Genomic DNA, 21,755 nt, shown 5'->3' on the forward strand with positions numbered 1-21,755 from the left:
ACCACAAGATCAAGCGGCGCTGGTTCAACTCTCAGGGTGTGTGCTTGAGAAACTCATTTAGGACTGCTCTCCATTCAGCGGCACCTAGCAGATGGAATAGTTTATAGACAACGCTTCAACAAGCTGAAACTTCATTCTCTCAATCTCGGTGCTTTGTGATTTCAATCTTCTACAAGCATACGAAATTACCATGGTCCACTTAAAAAAACCTCTCTGTCAGACAGGCCCAGATTTAGGGGGGGTCAGAGGGGCAGGTGCCCCGGGCCCCCCGACTTTTGAAGGGCCCCCCTACGTGGAAAAAATGTGATTTTGTGTTAGTTTTTCTTCCTTTCAGCCTTTGAAGTTTCTGCAAAATGCTGTGCAGTGCTGGATTGATGCTATTGTAGACGCAGAGGTGGTTTTTCGCGCAGTAGGCTTGAAAATTTTTTTTGCAGGGGGTCCCCCGATCTAAAAGTGCCCCGGGCCCCCCGTCAGCTAAATCCGGCCCTGCTGTCAGAAGACAACGATTCCAACAACCAAGCAATATTGAGTTTGGTGATTTTTTACGTCCTGAATCCGCAGTGTAAACAATCATAAGATGAAATCTAACTGAATGATAATAAAATAGTCTTGTTACTCAACGCAACAAATATTTTACCAGCCTCATTTTTTAATCATAAATCAATTTCGCTATCACAGCATCCTCAGTATGATCATGTCAAGAGCTTGGCTATTTGCTGCCTTTCTCCTATGTGACCTATGTGACCATGTGTATAGCGCCATGTGATGTGCCTTTCTCCTATGCTCTGCCGTTTCATTTTGCATTTCGTTTTTCAATTCAGTGTTTAGATCATTTATTCATTTTCATTGTAGATATGATAAGCAGTTATTTTTTTATTTATTTTTTGTTACTTGACAAGGGCTAACGTGTGTATGGCCGAAAACGTTTGCAGTTTATAGTTTATGTTCAATTTTAATAGATTATGTTGAATGCCGTGTGGTTTCTTGGTTGTATATGTCTGTGGTTGAAGAAAGTCACCTCTTTACCAAAATTGTATTTCTTAAGCAATGTTTCGAAATGCTGAACAAACTAGTGCTATGAAAGCAAAAGTGAAAACAAATTCCTTTTTAGTGGTGAGGCCATTTGCACTACTTCCTCCTTTTTCGTTTGAGTAGCTGTCTTCTACCACTCCGTCACTTTTTAAGATCTCTGAAATGACTTCGTTGTTGCAGTTGTTGTCTTGGCAGCAAATCTTTTTGCATGATCTGGATGAGAAAAGATTGGAAGTTTATAAATATTCTTGATTTATTTTGCATCCATTGTGACAACATATAGTACACTGCAATGCCAAATGCAACACACGAGACGAGTGGGCGCAGCGAAGGGTCATGTAGTCATCATCGAATCAGCTGCTGCGATAATTTTTGCATGCCAAGACATGTCAAGTCGCGTGCTCTAAGGCGATGTCGAACCCACGTGGTTTTCATTCCAGGCGCTCTCACCACTCTGCCACGCTGCTTAGCTGATGAGTGATAAACAATAGCATTGACAGAGGGTACTTTTGGATTCGGGCCTGGGGTAATTTTAGGGACATTTCAAACTTTTTAACTGCAAACTGTACACTGTACGTTCTTGTTTTATGTATTTATTTCGCATCCAAACAAAAATAAATAACTATCTATCCAACTGGCCCGGATAACTTGAAGAAACGGTGCTAGTTTCTCAGAAGTGGCCTTCTCAGATTTGGAGTCCAAAAATCTCATTGGTAAAAGTAAAGGTGGTCCCATACTTGATTCAAGTGTCGGGTATGAGAAAACAAGGTTCTCATTCTACAAAGCCTTCGGCACTAAGGAGAGTAGAGTGGCCAGTTCCACTCTCTCGGCCGCCTTTCCTACAGCAATTATGCCCACCCAATTTATTACACGCTAGGTATTTTTTGGGTAAGATTTTTTGGGTAATGTTTTTAGGTTAATATTTATTTTTACATAATCTCTATTGCCACATGAAGATGTAAATATGTTTATATGCAGTACATTAAAGGAAAGTTGGTCATTTTAATTTCCGGAGCACCAGTAAAGCAAAAAAAAATCAAACAAAATCCTATGTATAAGTATAAGTGTATAAGTATCCTATGTATCCTATCCTATGTATAAACGTATGACAATCTGATTGTGGCGTGCTGGCGTAGCTGGCGTGTGGCTGGCGTGTGGCGTAGAATGTAATATAATTTATTACATTCTACAAAGCCTTCGGCACTAAGGAGAGTAGAGTGGCCAGTTCCACTCTCTCGGCCGCCTTTCCTACAGCAATTATGCCCACCCAATTTATTACACGCTAGGTAGAGGTGAGCGGTGTTTCCAACAACCAGCTTAACCGGGAGTCGAACCAGGTTTGTATAATTGGAAGCCAACGCCATATCCGTAGCGTCATCTTATCTTATATCTCATTGGTACAAGGCCTAAGTTATCCTTTTATCGGCCCTGGTGATGAATCTCTATCTCATCTAAGCTATTTAGCAAAGGCGTTGGAGAAAAACCCAGCAAAGTTTTTAAACATGAAAGTAAAAATAAACTTTGAATTATTTTCTGATAATGCTGTTTGTACTTGTTAATTGCATAGCTTTTAAGCATTATAGATTACAAGTTCTCAAGTGGTGATTATGCAAGTCAGTAACAGGGCTATAAATAAGCAGTGTTCTACAAGTCTCCTGTTACGTTATGCAGAGCATAAAGAGCTAATTTAGTGTTGCCAACGATTAAAATTAAAATTCAATGCATATAATATATTCGATGTTAACTTACACCCTTCGTCAACATTTTCCAATACACCATAAGAAAATACAATTCTGATTTTACATTGATTCAACGTCAACAGGGTGGGGATGGCGCAGCGGATAAGGCGCTCGCTTTTCAACAATGCCAACCTGGTTCGACACCCGGCATAAATTGGTTGTTGATGAACACTGCGAACATTCATCCACGGTGTAATAAATTGGGTGGACATAGTTGCTGAACGAAAAGCGGCCGAGAGAAAGGAACCGGCCACCCTACTCTCGTTAGTGCCGAAGGCTTAGTATAATGAGAACCTTTACTTTTCATTCTCCGAAGCTCATTAACTGAGTATGGGACCTTTTCAACGCCGGCAGAAATGCGAAAAAAGACAAATTTGTAGGTTTTGAAGCTATCTACTGTAAGTAGATCAGTGAATATTTATATAAGGGATGGGAGTTATTTTTTTATACATTACTTTCGTGGTTTATCTTTTTACCAACTGCTTATGCAAGCTTGGGGCCACTTCACGTCAGGTTTGAAAGCCATATGCGGCAATGGTTTTGAAAATACGGTAGTTTATTTTTCTTCATCAACCTATTTCAGGCAGAGGACAGTGCAGAATGTAAATGAACAATTTGTTTGAGCAGTAAAGTGCATATCTACGATATGGCACATCACTTACGATATCTCGAACTTTTCGGTTGTGATATCTACACCAATGTCGATTCCAAGTTCAAGTGCTTCTGATAGGAAGATGTTTGCCGTAGCAATGCAGGAATCAACACATGTAGAAGAATTGGAGCAAATTCCAACAGCAAATCCGACTGCAATAAGCAAGCAGAACATTTAACAGTTTTAATCATATATTGTAGAAAAACATAGGAAAATAACATAGCCTACATTATTAGCAACTCTTGAAAATCTCGCATAAAAGGAAAATAATCTAGCAAAGAGATGTTACATATTGATTCATTCTAATGATCATCATCATGTGCTGTTTACGAGCCGAAAGTTGGCTGTCAATTGTTTCCACAAATGATGATATTCAGCTCTTCTCTTCATTTCTTGAATACTCGATGAGTCAAGTCGGTGTTGGAAATCATCTCTCCCAAGTTCTTCTCTTTTATCTCTTTCTCCCACCCTCCCACCCTACCTTCACCGATCACGTGATGTATCTCGAAAATTGCATTTGTTGTTGACCCATTTGTCTTGCACTTCAATACTATTTTTAATTTCTTCGCTTGTAATGTCTTTTGTATGATGCTTTTAATATTCTTCTGTAGCACCAAGGTTGAAAAGTTAATTAACAAAAAAAAAAGTTTTTGAGGTGACTTTTAAACATTGTTCAGTTTATTCCAAATTGTTTCACATAACAATCGACAGCACGCCACAATCAGATTGTCATACGTTTATACATAGGATAGGATACATAGGATACTTATACACTTATACTTATACATAGGATTTTGTTTGATTTTTTTTTGCTTTACTGGTGCTCCGGAAATTAAAATGACCAACTTTCCTTTAATGTACTGCATATAAACATATTTACATCTTCATGTGGCAATAGAGATTATGTAAAAATAAATATTAACCTAAAAACATTACCCAAAAAATCTTCTCCGCTTCTTGGTTTCAAAGTTAACTCTTGTCGAAGACAAGCATGGCTGACGTCATCAGGACAGCCGATCTTGTCCAGTGTGCTTCCAATAGAAGGCAGTGCGTAACCAGTGCCACAAGACAAAGTTTCTGGCAAAAATATAAATCTTTTAATGGTAAGAATTGACTGTAAAACGACAGCAAGTTTTCATGCGGTCATTTTTGAACAGTGAGATAAGAAAAAAAACATTTCTTGATGATAAAACTGAGTGTCACAATCAATGTGCAAGGCCTCGCGTCGGGCTGCTTTGCGTCTTGACAGAATGTGCTGTTTTCATTATGGAATTTTAAGCGATGTGTTATTATCGGGTATTGACCTGAAGTAACCTTTGAATGAGAAATCTGTATTATGTAACGCATTTCCAGAATCGTCTGTAAGCATGCAAATCTGGAATGTTCTGTTGTTTTTCATAATTTCTGAGCGTCGTTTGACATGACGTCATAAGGATGTTTACTAGTAGATGTCCGATTGCGAAATATTTATTATATAAGAATCTTCTACTCCTACGTGACATTCTTTAAACTTCTTTGGGCTTCTGCTTGTTTACATTAATGCAACTTGACAGAACAATGTGACATTACGTAACCTTCTCGAAGTTACTAGACCGAAACAACCTTCTATAAATAGTGGTGTAATTTGTGTAATCAATTATTATTGAGTTGATTATGTGATTATGGGAGTTGTATTATGACGAGTTGATTATGAGAGTTGTGTTATGAGTTGTGGATTGGTAGTTGGTGCAGAAATTATTGTTGATTAAGAGTTGAAGAAATCGAATACAAGTAGATGATAATTGGTGCTGATATAAATTGTGTTCGAAATTAGAGTTATTTGAGAAGCCGTTCGTTAAAGTCCTTCAAGAAGTTAGATTATCATTTCACTAGTGGAACCATTCGACATTTAATTGACTGCTTTTCGGTTATAACCCATTAAACTACGTCATTGAATCTTTCCAAGTCTTTTTCCTGGTAAGAGATAGAAAGAAATCGTGACACTGAGGCAATACAGTATGATGGTAATCAAGTCTAAGAAGTGACAGTTCCAGAAGCTATTGCGCCATTCTGTATTGTGTGGTTGATGAAAAAGTTTATTTTCAGCTGCATAGCCGAGTGGTGGGAGTCCTGGTTCAACACTCGAAAGGGCGTCGGTTCGACACCGCACAAGAGCATGATGCGGCTGTTTCTTTGGTAGGACACTTAAAGGCATACCTGAAGGTGGACACGAAAATTGACTTCCTTGCCTTCCCGTCCACTTAATTTAAATTAGGGTGTTCACTTAGTAAAAATTCTAATTCTTCAACCATCTTGAGTGAACATGAGATAAGGCAAACAAAAACTTTATCTCAACTAGCAAATCAATCCAAATGTTTTAAATAGTTCACAGTATAAGTGAAAGCAACATACAAAACACTCATGCTTACCATTGTCATATTAAGATTAAGATGACTATCGTAAGTCGTAAAAATGAAACTAGCAAACATGTTTGCGTCCTTGCTGAGTTCTCACTTCTCCGCTGATGACTGAGAACCGTTGCAACACCAATGCTGACGTCATTAAAAGTGACGTTTTTCATAATTATGCCTCACCTGGTACTTCATTGGATGTGGTAGTTGCTGTAGAAGGATTGAGTTGATTTTCTTTAATTGTTGCGATGGTCTGTGTGTTACAGTTGTCTGTGTTGCAGCATATCTTATCGCATGTGCTAATGAAAAGGAGAAAAATATGATGTGTGATGTCTTAGCTCATTTTGGTAGCTTTGTTAGACAATAAAGAGTTTGTTCAAACCAACAGCTTGCAAATGGATCAACCCGGTCAGTTTATAATTTTATGAACCCCCATCACAAGAAAATCAACCAAACACTTAAATTTATACAAACATGTGACGCAGAACTCTACCAGGTAGGAACTTATGTATCTTTCACGTTTGGAGAGTGCAATGGAGCAGAAAACTAGAAAGTTAAAACATTAATGCAAGGACAAAGTCTCTGCACCACCAAGAGTTTTCTTTGTCCCTCTTTAGATTCGTCGCTACTTGGAGGTGTAGAATGTAGATAAGCTTCCAACTTAGATTTGCACGAAATGCCTTCAGCACAGCATAGAACCTTATTCAGGGCAGTTGAGAGGAAATTTTGGGCCTGGTACTAATGAGACCCTCGGGCCCAAAAGTACCCCGGCCCCTGTCAGCGCTAATGACCTTATGCATGGAAAGTACTCACCTGATCGTAATTTCTATTGTTGAAAGATCAAGTCCGATATCAACGTCCATTTGAGCTCCCTGCTGAACAAGACGAAGCGCCAGATCTTCGCAGTTACCTTCGCACGTTGACGCATTTACGCAAAGACCAGTGGTCACGTTGGCTTGAAAAGTATTAAAAACTTTTAAATGAGCAAATTTGAGAGCAGTTACTCAGCTACTTGAAAAAAGCAAATTACGAAAATTTAAACGAAGCTTGTTTATTTTATTCTCCGCAGAGTCGTCTCCGCAGACTCGTCGCCGCAGAGTGCGCAGAGTTGTTTTTTATGGTTGAATATTAAAAGGCAAATTGTTCAGACCGCAATTAAAAGTTTATTTGCAGTTAATCTCTTCATAACAATGGCTTGAGTTTGTCTGGAGGCTGCTTTAGCATTTAAGACGATACCGAAAGCAACATTAATCCAATTGTAAAAATGATTATTTTCAACTCAGAGACATAACCTGCATAAAATAATAAATATTTAAAGCAAAATTGATGTTAAATTACATCGTGAAACCTTTTTATATAAACCAGAACATCCATTACCTTCAACAACTCCTAAGACGAGAAACAGCCCTTCACCCCTGATACAGAACTGAGGACTTCCATCTTCTGGGCAAACTGTCTCGTTATAAAAGTTGTAGTCAAAAAAGGACATAGTTGAGACTTGAGCTCCGGCTTGGCACTTTAGACATTGCACACGGACAGTTAAAACACAGCATATTGCAATGGTTAGAAATATTAAATTGTTCATGGCTAAGCTCACTCTACTTTCTGCGACGCAAAAAGTATTTTGATTACTTTCGTACTTTGCATTATGAAAGTGCTTTGACACAGTTAATACAACTCACTAGAGAGGAATTTTGACACAGTTAAGACAAATAAAAGCACGATTATTATTATTATTATTTATTCATGAGATCATATTAAAATTTAGATAGATACAACAACTGCGCGGGTCATCAGCTGTAATTATTGTAACAAACAAGCTTTAATGATTCAACAATAAAACCCCACAATGAGCCAAAGAAACGCGAGTGTCGGGTGATGAGGCTAAAGTCTGATTGTTCGCCGCCATCCTTTCAGTGCAGTTCAGAGCTTTAAAAAAAAAAAAAACTCTCACTCCCAGCGACTACAAAACTTGGTTTTATTTTGTGCTTGAGCAACCTACCAAACATGTCGCAATTATTGCATTGTTAACGATATAGTCACACGTGTCTTTGATTATTATTTCGTATATCATGATCGCCATTGTCATGGGTCACATTGCGCAACAGATGAAACGTCGTATGCCTAAGACTAAGTGGTGCTGGATCACTGGACGAATACTGTTCTTGTTTGGTATTTGGTCAAACAATTGAAATACACTGGTTAGTTTGGTTGGTTTGAATCTCTATCTTCGGACTGGGAAAGCTTTTTTGAGAACTTAGTCCTGGCAGTTTCGCATACTAATAGAGGCTTTGAACCACTGACGCAGGCCTGGTCAACAAAATTGACAGAATGAAGTTGCCGATTGTTAAAGTCCATTAGATGACGTTGAATAGAGAGCAACCCCAATGTGCGTTGGACGTTGGTTAGCGCACACTCGGAACGTCCAACCAGCGCACCCTTCAACCGAACGCACACCCTCTTAGTGAACTACACTAAGGAGCAATAACAAACACAGCAACCATGTGAAGCTTGTAACTCAAAATGAACATAGCTGTAATGTTGATAGGCTGATGAAGGAGTGTTTTATCAGTTTGAGCTTTCCAAATTAAATTTTTCCAATCGGGAGTTCACTTTCGCAATTAAATATTTGATAAAGTTTTAACGAAACTAGATGTTTTTCTTCTCAATGCAAGTGAATAAAATTCTCGTTGGCTACGAATTGGACGCTTCTGCATTATTTTACTAAAATTATAGAGTTTTGAAAAACTAATCTCAATTAATCCCATGAAACTTTTAACTAAAAGGTTTATTTGTTTCAAAGTGTTTATCTTTCTTTTACTCAAGATTGTTTTGCTTCGAAATTCTTTTATTTAGGTTTCATTTTGAATATGGATTTCTTAATGATGCGATTCGGTTTGTTGCTTTGTCTAAATAATGTTCATTCCAATCAGCGTTGTTATAAATTTAATGAAATGTGAAATATATTTTGCCATTTGAAGATTGAAGAATCGAGTTAAAGAAATATCCAAGAAACTTTCGAAAGAAAGAAAGTTAAATTGTTGCAAAGCTTCAACAAATCATTTTTTGTCCCATTTAACCCTTACAAGGTTGGGCTCCCTGGAGTCTTGCTCAGTTTGGGGGGGGGGGGGGCTGTCGATTCTTCTTATGCTTTAGGAGTGATATCTCTGTCATTTTTTAAGGTACGGTTTCAAACTTTGGGATTCATTTTGTAAAATTATTCATGCTGAGCATATCCAAAAATTAAAACTATATGAATTTTAGAACTGCTCATATACGTTGAGATCTTGATGTGACTTATGACTTTTGGATTATTTTGCGATTAAAGCAATTGTAGCGTGAGTTTACACATTATTTTTTGGTAGAGTAATGAAGAACATGCATTGCAATGTTGTGATTAAATTTTTTTTACATAATCTCAATTTGAATCTATATTTTTCATGCAAAATAATAACTTTTCCCACGCTCAAACATAAGCTCGCTCCTTGACTAAAAGAACAATGCTTCATCAATTACATGCAGTAATGAGATTTCTGAACGCGTGTCACACCAATTTGGATTACGATCTTGTGACCTCGGTTCCAAGAACAGCAACTCCTACGCTTTATTTAACAAATGTAGATCAGCTGAAGAAGCAGGGTGGCGTTTATCAAATACTATTATGTAATCCACGAAACGAATGGAAGATCATGCGACAAAAAACGCGGTATAAATGCAATGTATTGTAGTTGCAACAGCGTCTCTCAATGTAAGTTCAATGTGAACTCGGCTACATACAAGGCTAGTACTAGGAGTAAGATTACCCGATAAAGTCGATGATGCTCTACGACGTAGAGTCTACGTAAACAGAAGTCAGAAAGAAATTCAAAATAAAACAGTTACGGTTCATTAATTAACAGAACGTCACAACGCTTTTCGTCAAAAGGAAAATCTGTAATGCCTCGGGTCATTTTCTTATGGATTCAATAAGCTCTCTAAGATTCATATGCCACACACTAAAATCCAAACAATATTTAGATTTATTCAAAGTAGTATTTATTATGCGTCAAATCATTGTGAACCTGGAGAAATACTTTACAAAGAATTAGCTGCCTAATGGGCGTTTGTGCGATAAAAATGTCAGTTTGGCAGCAAAATATTGATAAGTATTTTGATTTGGTTACAGTATTCAGTAATACCGGACTGCAGCAATTGGCACAAGGCTCTTGCAGCAACGTGTTTCAACTTGATTCAATGGTAAAGCAACCTGTGTTCTGTCAGGTTATGTACACACAAGTTCAGAAATATTTAGGAATATGCAATGAGGCACATTGAAATTATAAGTGGCTGCACATTTACAGTTCGATAATACGAGGAATTGAATACAACGCTAATACAATCATTTCGACGTGGATTCAACATTGCAAGACGATGTAAACATGCGCGGGTTTGCAATTAGATTACTTCTCTTCTGTCCTTGTTTGTATAAAAGTCATAAAATCAGTCGTTGTATCCGGGCTAAAATTCAACTATGTTCAAACCGCATTACATTGATATTTTCTAAATAGAAAATGGATTTATAAAATATGAATACAATACTGTTTCAGCATATAAAAATGCTGAATTTTATATCGAGTATTACGATTAGTTTTATGACCCACTTTTTATACAAAAAAGGATAGATGATTTTGATAAGCAATCTAATTGCAAAACCGCGCATGTTTACAAGTATTCAACGTCTTGATATGTTGAATCAAAGTAAAAATAGCTATCTGTCTATTGAAAGAAAAAAATGAAAATCTTTTATTGAGCTTCGCGTTTTATTTAGGCTGTGGTTGAAGCCAAAGTTTATAAAACCGCAATCATTCAAATAGTTTATTCTGCGCAAAAGCAAGCTTGACATACTCGTATGGAATGTGCAGGGCATAAAGGCTTTTCACAGCACTGACATTGGCCACGGTTTTTTGGTAGTTTATTTTTTCTGGCTTTGGCACCTTCTCCCATAATAGCGTGTTTGCATACGTCGCATCTACGTCGTGTCGACGATAGTTGGGGCAGAATGGCCCTTCTGCCGCTTGGAGTTGTTGTTAAAGGTTGTTTCCCTATTACTGTTTCAATCTTATGAATGGTATGATAGTTCAGGCCCTGGAGAGATCGCGACTTTATGAATGGGTAGGCACTTTAACAAGCAGATTTCTAATAATCCACGCGCGTATCCAATCCAACCACGAACCAATGAGATGCTACGTTATCTGTACGTTATCTACGTTATCTGCTATTGTGACCATTCCAGCATTCAGCCAGAGAATTAATAATTACTTTGAACTTTTTTTGGTAATTACAGAAGAAAAAAGAGCTATAGCAGAGGTGGGAATCAAACCCACGTCATTGTAATGACTACTACCGCCCTAACCCAATGCGCCAAGCCAACCCATGGCAAAGCGATGATTTAATTTAGCTAGAATTTGCGTTTTTCCTTTATTCTTCCCAAACGCAATCTTGATGACGTCATGAAAAGCGTAGCTTCTGATTGGTTCGTGCTGGATTGGATATCTGCATGTTAAAGTGCCTACCTTATGAATGGCTTCACGAGTTCCATGGCCAGTTCCCAACCGAAGTCGAAGGATTTTCGCTTGCGTGGATCAGTCCCTTCATTTAGTGCTAAAACTGTAGATGCGTTGACGCGGCAAGTATCTAAAAAATAAGCAAACGCAGTAGTTGTCCACCGTGGGGACTTCGCTTTGCACGTGAATGAACTCATCCTTTGGTCGATGATATCGGTGCAACCCTTTTTGAAGTCGTAAAGCTTATACAAGCCTGGCTTCTTTTTGCCGTCATCCTTGGTAATCCCCAATAGAGGTTGCATGGTCGTCAACATCAACACATTCCGCATGCCAGAACTCTTCGTTTTTACTACATAAGAATGTAGGCTGAGATCAGCCTCACTCGTCTGCCAATAAATTTCGTACGAAAATTCCTCCCTACCACTCACTTGCTTCACTTCCAGGGGTATTCCTCTACGTATAGCGTTGAGGGTTCCCACTGACGTTATACCCCTGTCAAGCAACCACTGCGCGAGTGGTATGGAGGTGTACAAGCGGTCATACGAAATATTCCGACCTTGAAGGTCACCGTGTTGTTCCAGGCTCATCACCATTCCTTTTACCACTTCTTCTGTTCCACGAACGTAAAAATGAAATGGCTCTTCCTTCGGTTTACCTGAATAGACCGATGCCGTAAATGTGTATGGGAATCTGCTGGCGTTTACCGACTTGAACAGAAGGCCATATTTCGCAGGCTTGTTTGGATTATATTGCTTGAAGGAAATTTGTGTCCTCATGGGGTATAGCGTTTCGTCCAACGACAAGTAGTCACCTGGAATGACATGTTTGCCGCAGTTTTCGTTAAACATTTCGAAAACGACTCGAAATGCGACAAACCGGTCATTCTTCCAACGTTGCGGCCTAGTATTTTGGTCGTCGAACGAAATGTTCGAAAATAAAAATTTAAAGCGGTTCTTGCTCATTGTTGCACTAAACACGGGATGCCCTTGCAGTTGATTGAACCATACATCCGTGGAATGACCAGCCTGTCCTAAAAGCCCCAAAAATATCCCAATCCAACAAAGGCCAGCATCTTCTCGTTGTTGGTTGGGCCAAAATAGCAGTACCTGCTGTCATCTAAAATTCTCTCTGGCCATTGAGAAATGAGTGTGGCAATTTTTCTATTTGTTTCTTGAACAATAATGTTCAAAAAGAAAAAAATAATTCCCATGCTTGCCGAGGAGTCTTGGCTTCTTCTTTAACACCAGTCGGGCCAGATATAATGTTAGCCCGGCCCCTTCTCCATTATGCACCGGTCTCGCATTAGACCAAGTAATGCTGACGCCGCCCTCTTGTCTGTTTTTTGGCTTTTCTACAAAAGTTGTATAAGACTTCAGTGTGTCGGGAAACCCAACATCATCGTAGTTGTTCATCTCGAGAGAGGAATCTATGCTGTTCACCAGTCTTTTCGATGTTATAATCCGTCGTGGTGGCGCAAACTCAGGTTGAACATCGCCCATGGAAGGTAACTGGTCGTCACTCTCGATCGGAATCGCTGTTGCAGAAGTTGACGGAGAAGAATCTGCTTCTTCATCTGAATCGGAGTGCCATAAATTCTCTAAATCATCCGCCTGGCTTTCGTCGTCAGAATCCAGTAAAACATGTTGCAGTATTTCTTCAGCACTGAATCCTTGCCTTGCCATGTTTTATTTAAAAGTGAAAAGGAAGTAATTTTTTTATAATGGCGTTGAAATACTAAAGAAAATGTATAATGAAACAAATTGTTAGTCACATAGAAACTAGTTAGAAAAAAACTGTTACACAGAATTATAGAAGTCAAGAATAAACCAAAACTTTGCAATATAATAAATTGTCAGACCATTTGTCAAAAATTGTGAAGTTTTGCAATCAGAGGGCACTTTACATATTTACTGATGATGAAACTATATGAATATTATGGTTATCTATGGTGATTCAGATTATCTTCTTGAGCAATGCTTTCACGTTTATGATAAACTACACGTAGAAGGGAAATCCAACAGGCGTTTGCACAATTTCGTCGTTTTGCGACCTAGATTCGACGAAAGCGGCATAATAATTAATAGGACTACCCATGGCCACCTGGAGATGCGGCCTGATTTGTCACATTTTGCAGATTTTGATTGCAGCTACTGCTAGTGCTTGACTGACATTTTTTGAGATGTTTTTACTTTTTGCGTTTTCCTAATGACATAAAAAAATTTTGTTGCCTTAGGGAAGCAGTAGCAAATGAGAAAAAGTAAGCTGAAAAACGCAAAATCAGACTGTTATTGAAAATTAACAGTCTGACTAAAATCTTCGAAATCAAATTTTCTTTGTTTTTCGACATGTGAGAATGTTAAAACCTATTGTGTCATCTGAGGAAAAGAACAAAGAAAGCGTAAAAATCTAATTTTTAGAAAAATTTATTTAAATGTTTGCTCAAAGTTAGAAAAACCTGGAAATTTCTGCAAAATGTGACAAATCAGGCCGTATTTTTAGGTGGCCATGGACTACCTGGTATCAACATTGGCTGTTTCTGTAATGTTGCATTATGACCATGAACGCTATGTGGCTTGAAAAACAACATTATAACGCTGAATGAAACCATGTGCATGAAACTGATAATCTATCTAATAAAATTATCTCTGATGTAAATTCAACGATTGGGCAATGGTATGTCTCAACAAAATTACCAAATATTCCATCATTTTGACGGCTGGAATGCATTGTTGAACCTAAACCGAAAGATATAGATGCGCTGTTCATCCATAATTTTTGACATTTGTTTATATGTTTATTGAAAATAAGCTGTCATTCTTGTTATTACATTGAAAATGAAAAGAGCAGTTTGCAAAACGTCTATATTACCATGAATGCGGTTTCATCTATTTTGATTGTCCCTTGCTGTAGGCCTACTCAGGCAAGTTGTATATCACAATCTAACTTTTCCCAACTATGAGCACTATATCTCGATGCGAATTTGTGTATTGTGTGAAAATTTTGATGGTGTCCAAAAATCAAATATTATTTACAAAATAACTCGGTCTCTTAGAATATCCTCATATGCAGTGGTGCCGAAGTAGGGGGGGATGGGGGGATATATCCCCCCCAATATTTTGGCAGCATCCCCCCCAATAATTCAGAAAAATTAGTTGCTATGAAGTTGTACTTCGATTTAGTTGTTTGTAAGCATCTCGAATTGCTGTTGTTTTTCTTTTATTGATGTTTAATCACAGTTCTAATTGTCTTGGATTTGACGCTAGACAATGAAGGACCTTCATTGAAGGTATTCCGGAAAAATTTGCTGCTAATTTTATTTGCAAGCACCACGGCAAAGAAGAGTCCCTGAAAGATTGGGTGGAGGCTCGATGGCAGCTACTGCAGACACTCAACTGCATTAAGTTATAAAATACTTTACAATCAGTTCATGGACAGAGTTATGTCTGAACTGACCGAGAGGTTTGAAAGTAGCCTGAATTCTGACTTGGCAAAGTATAAAGAACTTGCACGAATTTTCAAGACCGGCTTAGTTCCTGAAATGGTCAAAAATTATCCAGAGCTGAATAGACAATCGATGAGTTATCAAATTGATTCATTCAGCAAGGCAACAGCACCAAAGTTTCTGTACGATGCCAAAAGAGCTTACCAGGCATTGTCCGAGTTGAAAAAAACCTCTCTATTCTCAAATACTCCAGCTGATTAAGAACCTCTTTTTGCCCGGTAAGCTTTGCTGCTTGTGAGAGGTCGTTTTCCAATCTTCGTAGATTGAAAACCTGACTGAGAAATACTTTGGGACAGGAAAGGTTAAATGCTAGCATTGTTTGCAACATTGACCAAAATATTCTTAATGACATCAGCATAAATGACAGTGCTAATGTATTTTCAATGAGCACTACCGTAAAACGCAATTTGGTTGTAACAAGTTCTTGTGATGTGTTTGAAAGTTAGCATTTTTGTCATAAATTTGCAAATGTTCTTCTGTAGCTTCGATTGTTTTCAGTCTCCTGACTAGTGACTTTGTCCTATAGCGCACTAAGTGTAGTGATTCTAGTGAAGGAGAGGGTAAAAAGAAAAGTAGCCTATAACTTCTGTTGTTTTTTTTGGAAAAACTAAGTATTCATTGGAAGGTCATAGCTTCGAATCCAGCTGGAGGTACCAATTTTTATTTGCTTGTTTCTTAATCTTGCAGCAGTCATTCACAAGAGCACAGGTAGCGCTTTTATCTCCACTATTTCTTGTCTGTGTATTATGCTGTTAGCAGCTAATTTACCGAGGTCCGGTGATTGTTTAATAAACCTAATAGGCCTACCACAACCACTAAAATTGTGTATAAAAGTATGCATCCCCCCCAATGTTCAAAATTGTCTAAAATTTGATAAAATTTTGATTTATCCCCCCCAATCCTCAACTAACTTCGGCACCACTGCTCATATGTCACATCAACAAATACTTCCCTGACTTACCAATAGGCCTAACTAAGGTAATAAAGAAACATTCTACTAACGGACAGTTCAGTGATAAAAAAAATTCAAAAGTTTGATATTTCTTGCAATTGCAAACAATATAAGTTTTTCATAACAAGATGAAGTTCAATAGCATTACAAGAATTCCATCACCATAATTCAAAAAAAACCTTTCCATTACTTGGGTTGATCCTTGCGATTACTCCGCATATGGGTTATGTTATGTACCACTATAGTTCACCGTACTGCCGATTGCCTAACTAAAGCATGAAAAAAGTTGCATCTGTCTGCGGTTATAAGTTATATTTTTTTCTAAATTCAACTAAAACAGCTATTCGCATTATGAAACAGTTGGATAAGTGCCAAACTATGGAATAAGTTTGTTTCCCTATAAAAACGCCTGCCTGCAAAATGATACCATGTTCATAAAAATTACTAGATGTACATAACGCAATATACTTTATGATATTATATTTTCTGATTATACATTTCCAGTCCTTGTCACAGACTGCATAATGCTTACTCATTCACTTTCAATGTAACTGAAAGTAGTTGTTAGATAAAACCTATATATCACACGCGCTATCAAGTAAAAGCGTTCTATTTTACATTGATTCGATTGGCTCAATATGAGATGGCTACTTCTAAACTACACTTATGAAGACAGAGTCTGCAATTACTTGAATTTTTGCAGGCGTTACCTAGAATAAATAATGCGATTAATTGAATACAATTGTCACACAACTCGGCCAAATCGTGAATATGTCTGGTCAATCAGCGCTGACATAATGCTGGATGATGCATTATTGTTTATTGCATAATTTAGTAAATATGCGTAACTTCATCTGTTTGTTATTGTGAGACGAAACTAGGAAGAATGGAAATAGAAATGGATAAAATAAAGGTATTTTTATTCAATGTAAACGCGCTGCCGCGTGTCATTATCTAAAATATCTCTCGCCGCTAGCCTACGTCGATTCACCGTTCTCTGACGTCACGTCCATTCGACAATAAACGATTTCTTTCATGCATTCTCAGTTCAGGTTGGCAGTTCCCCACCTTTCCGTCGATTCAACGTTGCAAGACGTCGCATAAGTTCAAATCTTTAGTTTGGTAAACGGAGATAAGATTTCATTGTGACATTGCTATTTAAACTTATATTTCACATAAGACAACTTGACAAGTAATTGCACAAGTTTTCACAATTTATGACGAGTTATAGCACATGGAAATGTTACGCTACAATTGCTTTGCCTGCATTGCGGTTTAGTTTATTAGTGACAGTGAACCTGGTACAAGAAGCCTCGAATATATTGATTCAACCAAGCCGCATCACGTATAAACGTGATGGAACGATCGTCCTTTTCACAAAAGCGTGATGTTCTGGTTTATCCTACACAAATGAGAAGCGTATTGCATTTCAAATCTTTACATGTCGACTTGGAAATAAATGTTTACAAGTATATGTGAGAAGCTTTGGGAACATCGACGCCTTTTCTGCTTTTGATAGTGTGTCGGACAAAAGGAAAGATTTGAAACCAAAATCATAATATGTTACAGCGCAGCTTCTACAGTAGCTAAATTTATAATTATTCAAAAAAGCGTTGTGGCCCAAACAGAGCAATCTAGTAGAAACAGTCCACAACGTTGAATCTGTCACGAGAAAGGAAAATGCAATCAAAAGAAACAAGTCGATCACTTTCAATACTTATCTCACATCAAATCAAAATCTCACATCAAATGACGCTGAGTCAATGCAATAACGTTGTAGCCTATGCTTTGTTTGATTGAAAGGACATCATTGTCTGCGAATAACAATTGTCGCTCTAGATGCATTGGCACCAAGTCTTATGTTTAATTTTACGCAATTTCAACCGCAAGCGACGGTAACTCATCGTATTAAAGTTGAAGCTTTTCCTGTATCGACGTCGTTTATAAGCCGTGGTGAGAACAAAAGGTCGACGCATACTGCCAATTTCCTTCACGCTGTGAAGCAGTTAGGATTAAGGAGACATGGGCCAAATTAATTATTTTCATCCAGCTGGTGGGAAAATTTTGAACAATAGAATATGAAATATTTCAGAGGATGTGCTGAGAAATGCCTTATATCTCTCAATTGATAACCTTTATTCGCTCAAAATTTCAGCTCAATAGAGGTGAATGAAAGTTAGAAAAAGTCAAGAAATCTCGTAATCGCAGCCTCAGTGGTTTTAGAGATACAACTGTTGATGCAAAAAAGTTGAATTGACAGCCCCCCCCCCCAACCTTCAAAAAGTTAAAGAGCGCCAAATTGAATGCATGGTATAGCAGAACTAGATGAAGCTACAATCACCTGACTTGCCATTACTTGCCCTGAAACCTGAACAATGCGGTCTCACACGAAAGAAAACAAAAGAAGCTATCTATGAATCAAATGTTACATTTGCCCCATTTGCAGTGTTGTGTTAATTAATTTTTGTTTTTAACACTTTCAGTAGAGTCGTTTTCTAATTCCGTTTATCTTCCTTTTTTATCATTTCTATTCATGTATTTTTGACCATTTTAACAGTTAATGATAATACAAAACGCAGCAAGACTAAGAAAAAAAAAATGAGGTCACGAAATTCAAAAACTATAAAACGTGCTTTAAGCTCAAGAATTAAATTCCTAGACTACTTTGTAAGATTATTCTTTTTAATGCCGACTGTACTGCATCTAACTGGATTTGTTACAAGGTTTCACTTACCAAGACGTGTAGTTTATATCGTAATACCTTCAGCCTGGCGATTACGACAGACAGTTTTATTGCCGAGACAATAACCTATAACTAAGTTATCTTAGAATTCTTTTCAACACATTTTTTTCTTCGGTTTGTGGTCTTTTGAAACCTGCTAACGTTAAAAACAGATTGACTGCATTTTAATTTTGCTCTGCTAACAAAAAAAATTGTAGATTTTGACAACCGTTTTCTTAGTGAAAAACGATTTTCATGGCCAAGCAGTTTGCAATTTAATTGCTTCTTTTTACATACTTGAAGTAGACTCATACAAAAGAAGTATTTGACAAAACAAAATCATCATCAACAACAGTTAAAACATACACAGAATATTTAATAAAATAAAAGTTTATTTCATAAAGCACATGAATGCAATATGAAAAATTCATTTCTATCCTTGTATTAACAGTGATTTTCTTTGCAAAAACTGTAAAACTTTGGAACGATAGTAACCATAGGTGCAATGGAAAATTTACATTCATGCGTTTGTTTTGACCTGCGGTAGCTCATGTAATTCTCCATCTTTTAGTAGATATTATAAATCGGTTAATAACAAAAAATCCTGTCGTAGTTTTCATACAAAAATGCAACATAAGTTGATCAAATCTCTTTTTTTGTTTTCATTTCTTTTCAGGTCATTCTCAAATAGACTTGGCGGGTCATATACTTGTAAGTGTTTATGGATTGCTTTTGTACTTTGAAATAAGTTTTCAATCACATCTAAATTTGTGGCAGGTCAAAGAAGCAATTTTTGCTTACTTAAATACGTCACTCACTGCCTCTCTAAGACACAACCGCGTGTTCACAATAAGCATCTGCTGCATAGTCATGTAGTGAGCCCTGGTCTGAAGTTCAAAAGGGCACTGGTTTGATTCCGCTCAAAAGCAAGCGGCTGTATTTTTGGTAAGACACTTAAAGGCATACCTGAAGGTGGACACGAAAATTAGCTTCCTTGTCTTTTTATCTACTTAATTTAACTATCCAACTGTCGGTGTAAGCCTGCATAAAAAATTGAACTATTGCTCTTTGAACTATTGTTTTTATTCTTTCATTACTCACCCAATGAGAAGTTGTTGCTGTCGCTAAAGTCTATAACCTACTTTAAATTTGCAAGTCACTCCATTGTTTGCTTTTAGAGTTTTCGTGACTCGATGCGCTAATTTTTAGCAAAAAGAAATCATGAAATCTGGTGTGTAGTCTCAATACACTGTAAAAGCATCTATCTCTATAAATGGTAATTTGAAATTTGTAGAACTAAGTTTGCGATCTTAAAATACATAATTGCATGTTGTGATATCTTCCCTAATTTGTGTAGACTTACAATATTATAAGCGTGAAAATTTACTTTAAAACAGATTTATTTTACATTATTTTATAAACAATATCACGTTTCAATTAACTTGTAGCTCCTGCTCTTCATGTATCTGGGTCTATGGCTCAAGTGATGGCACCTTGCTGTATGAAAAAATAAACAGCGAGATCAAAAAAATTGATTGATGCTCAAGGTGCAAAATAGAACAATGATTACATTGTATGGACAACATAATGGAGATTACATTACTACGGGATGGGAAGCTCCACTTTTACGGTCACACTGCAAAGGTCAATTGTCAATTTAAAGTAATTTTCCAAATTTGAGATAAGATTTAATTACTTTTGAAACGAAAATTTTTGAGGGTCGTAAAGTTTGTAGTATTCAAGAGTGGACTTCGATACTTTGAGCTGAAATTTTGCAACAACGTTTAGGAGACTGCCAAAAGCACTTTTTCCAAGGCTACCAAATATATCTTGTTAGAAAGAAATCTTGCACATAGCTTACATCAAAACACAACGTTTTTATTTTAGAGTTCGTGATAAAGTTTTTACATAGCTTTAGTTTGTTGCGTATACCATCACAGCGCAATGCGTGATATAAAACGATCTGAGACAGAAGCTTCTTTTCAAGGCATCAAACCCTGTGCATTGTGCAATGCTAGACGGAAATAAAGCTGGTTTCAGACCTTGGTTTAACTACTTCATCTCTCTAGCTGTCTAGCATCTTGCATTTCTTAGATCAGTGGTTTTCAACCAGGGTTCCGCGGAACCCTAAGTTTCCGCCAGTAAGTCTAGGGGTTCCGCAAGTTTACATTCAAATCCGAGAGTCTATTTTATTATTATATCCATATTGCTTAAATATAATCAAATGTTGATTAGGTTTGCCACTATTAATAAATTTGCTACACTTTAACACGTTCGCTGCGATTCCGAATTTTCGTTGTTTTCTTGTGGTGCGATCACCTTTAACTTTCTGCTTTCCCGCCAAATTTCGTCGACATGTTTTCTTCGCTTCAAGGAGTTCTTTCAGACAGTTTAATCAGAGTATAATCGTTCGTACACCGGTGGGTCAAATCGCCGAGAACGTGTGTTAGAGATCATTTTGTTTTGCCAGTATTAGGTTTGTTTTTATTATATTTATAATTTATAAAATTCTGCTTACAGCCTCAACATGTGTATTTTAATTTAATTTTATTAATTTAACGATGTTTTTTGCATAAGGCAATTCAAGTATTGAACAGGGGTTCCTCGAGCTTTTGAAATGTTTCATTGGGTTCCGTTCCACCAAAAAGGTTGAAAACCACTGCCTTAGATGCTTCCACAATATCCACCGGCTAGCTACACCACCGTATAATGCTCATTATCCTGGTGCTTTTTATCTGACCGCCAACTTCTTTTCTGAAGTGTAGACTACCATTCCAAGTTTTCAGCTGATTTAAAATTACTTTTGCTGTCAACGCTATCGCAAATAACATCTTCATCTGTTTGAAAAGCCGTCTGTTAGTTTGGTCTCGTCTGTTATTTTGGTCTCGTTGCACTAATTGCCTGAGCATTCGTGGAACAAAAAACACCATCAATAAAAAATTACCAGAACTTCTGTCCCTAGTAAGAGAACGGATTTGTTCATAAATTGTAAAGTAGAATGCGCTGACTGTAACTATTCTATAACAGCTATGCAAAGCATAACATTCTGCAAGTAAATTCTACTGTTAACAAACATGAGCTATAGCAAAATGAATAATACCTATGACCACAATATACAGAAATTGACATAAATAAAAAAAGTGTTTTGTTTGTCATCCATCACACCACGAATGAATTGACCAATGAGCAGGACGCACGACCACGTCGTGATAAATGTATATTA

General features: G+C 37.3%; 2 protein-coding genes across 2 annotated transcripts in view; both read right to left on the reverse strand.

Annotated features, from left to right (window-relative positions):
* Nucleotides 1-21,755, reverse strand: part of LOC145767587 (uncharacterized) — a 170,096-nt gene that overhangs the window by 104,454 nt on the left and 43,887 nt on the right. The gene's annotated exons all lie outside the window — the stretch shown is intronic.
* On the reverse strand, nt 749-7,381 carry LOC145767621 (uncharacterized). The gene is made up of 6 exons (XM_082579477.1): nt 7,191-7,381; nt 6,627-6,768; nt 5,997-6,112; nt 4,360-4,500; nt 3,434-3,575; nt 749-1,245 (listed from the first exon to the last, which is right to left on the reverse strand). Exons 1-6 carry the CDS (start codon nt 7,300-7,302, stop codon nt 1,041-1,043), a joined length of 858 nt encoding a protein of 285 aa, XP_082435603.1. The 5' UTR covers nt 7,303-7,381; the 3' UTR covers nt 749-1,040.

The sequence above is a fragment of the Aplidium turbinatum genome, chromosome 3 (genome assembly GCF_918807975.1).
Source record: "Aplidium turbinatum chromosome 3, kaAplTurb1.1, whole genome shotgun sequence".
Lineage (NCBI taxonomy): Eukaryota > Metazoa > Chordata > Ascidiacea > Aplousobranchia > Polyclinidae > Aplidium > Aplidium turbinatum.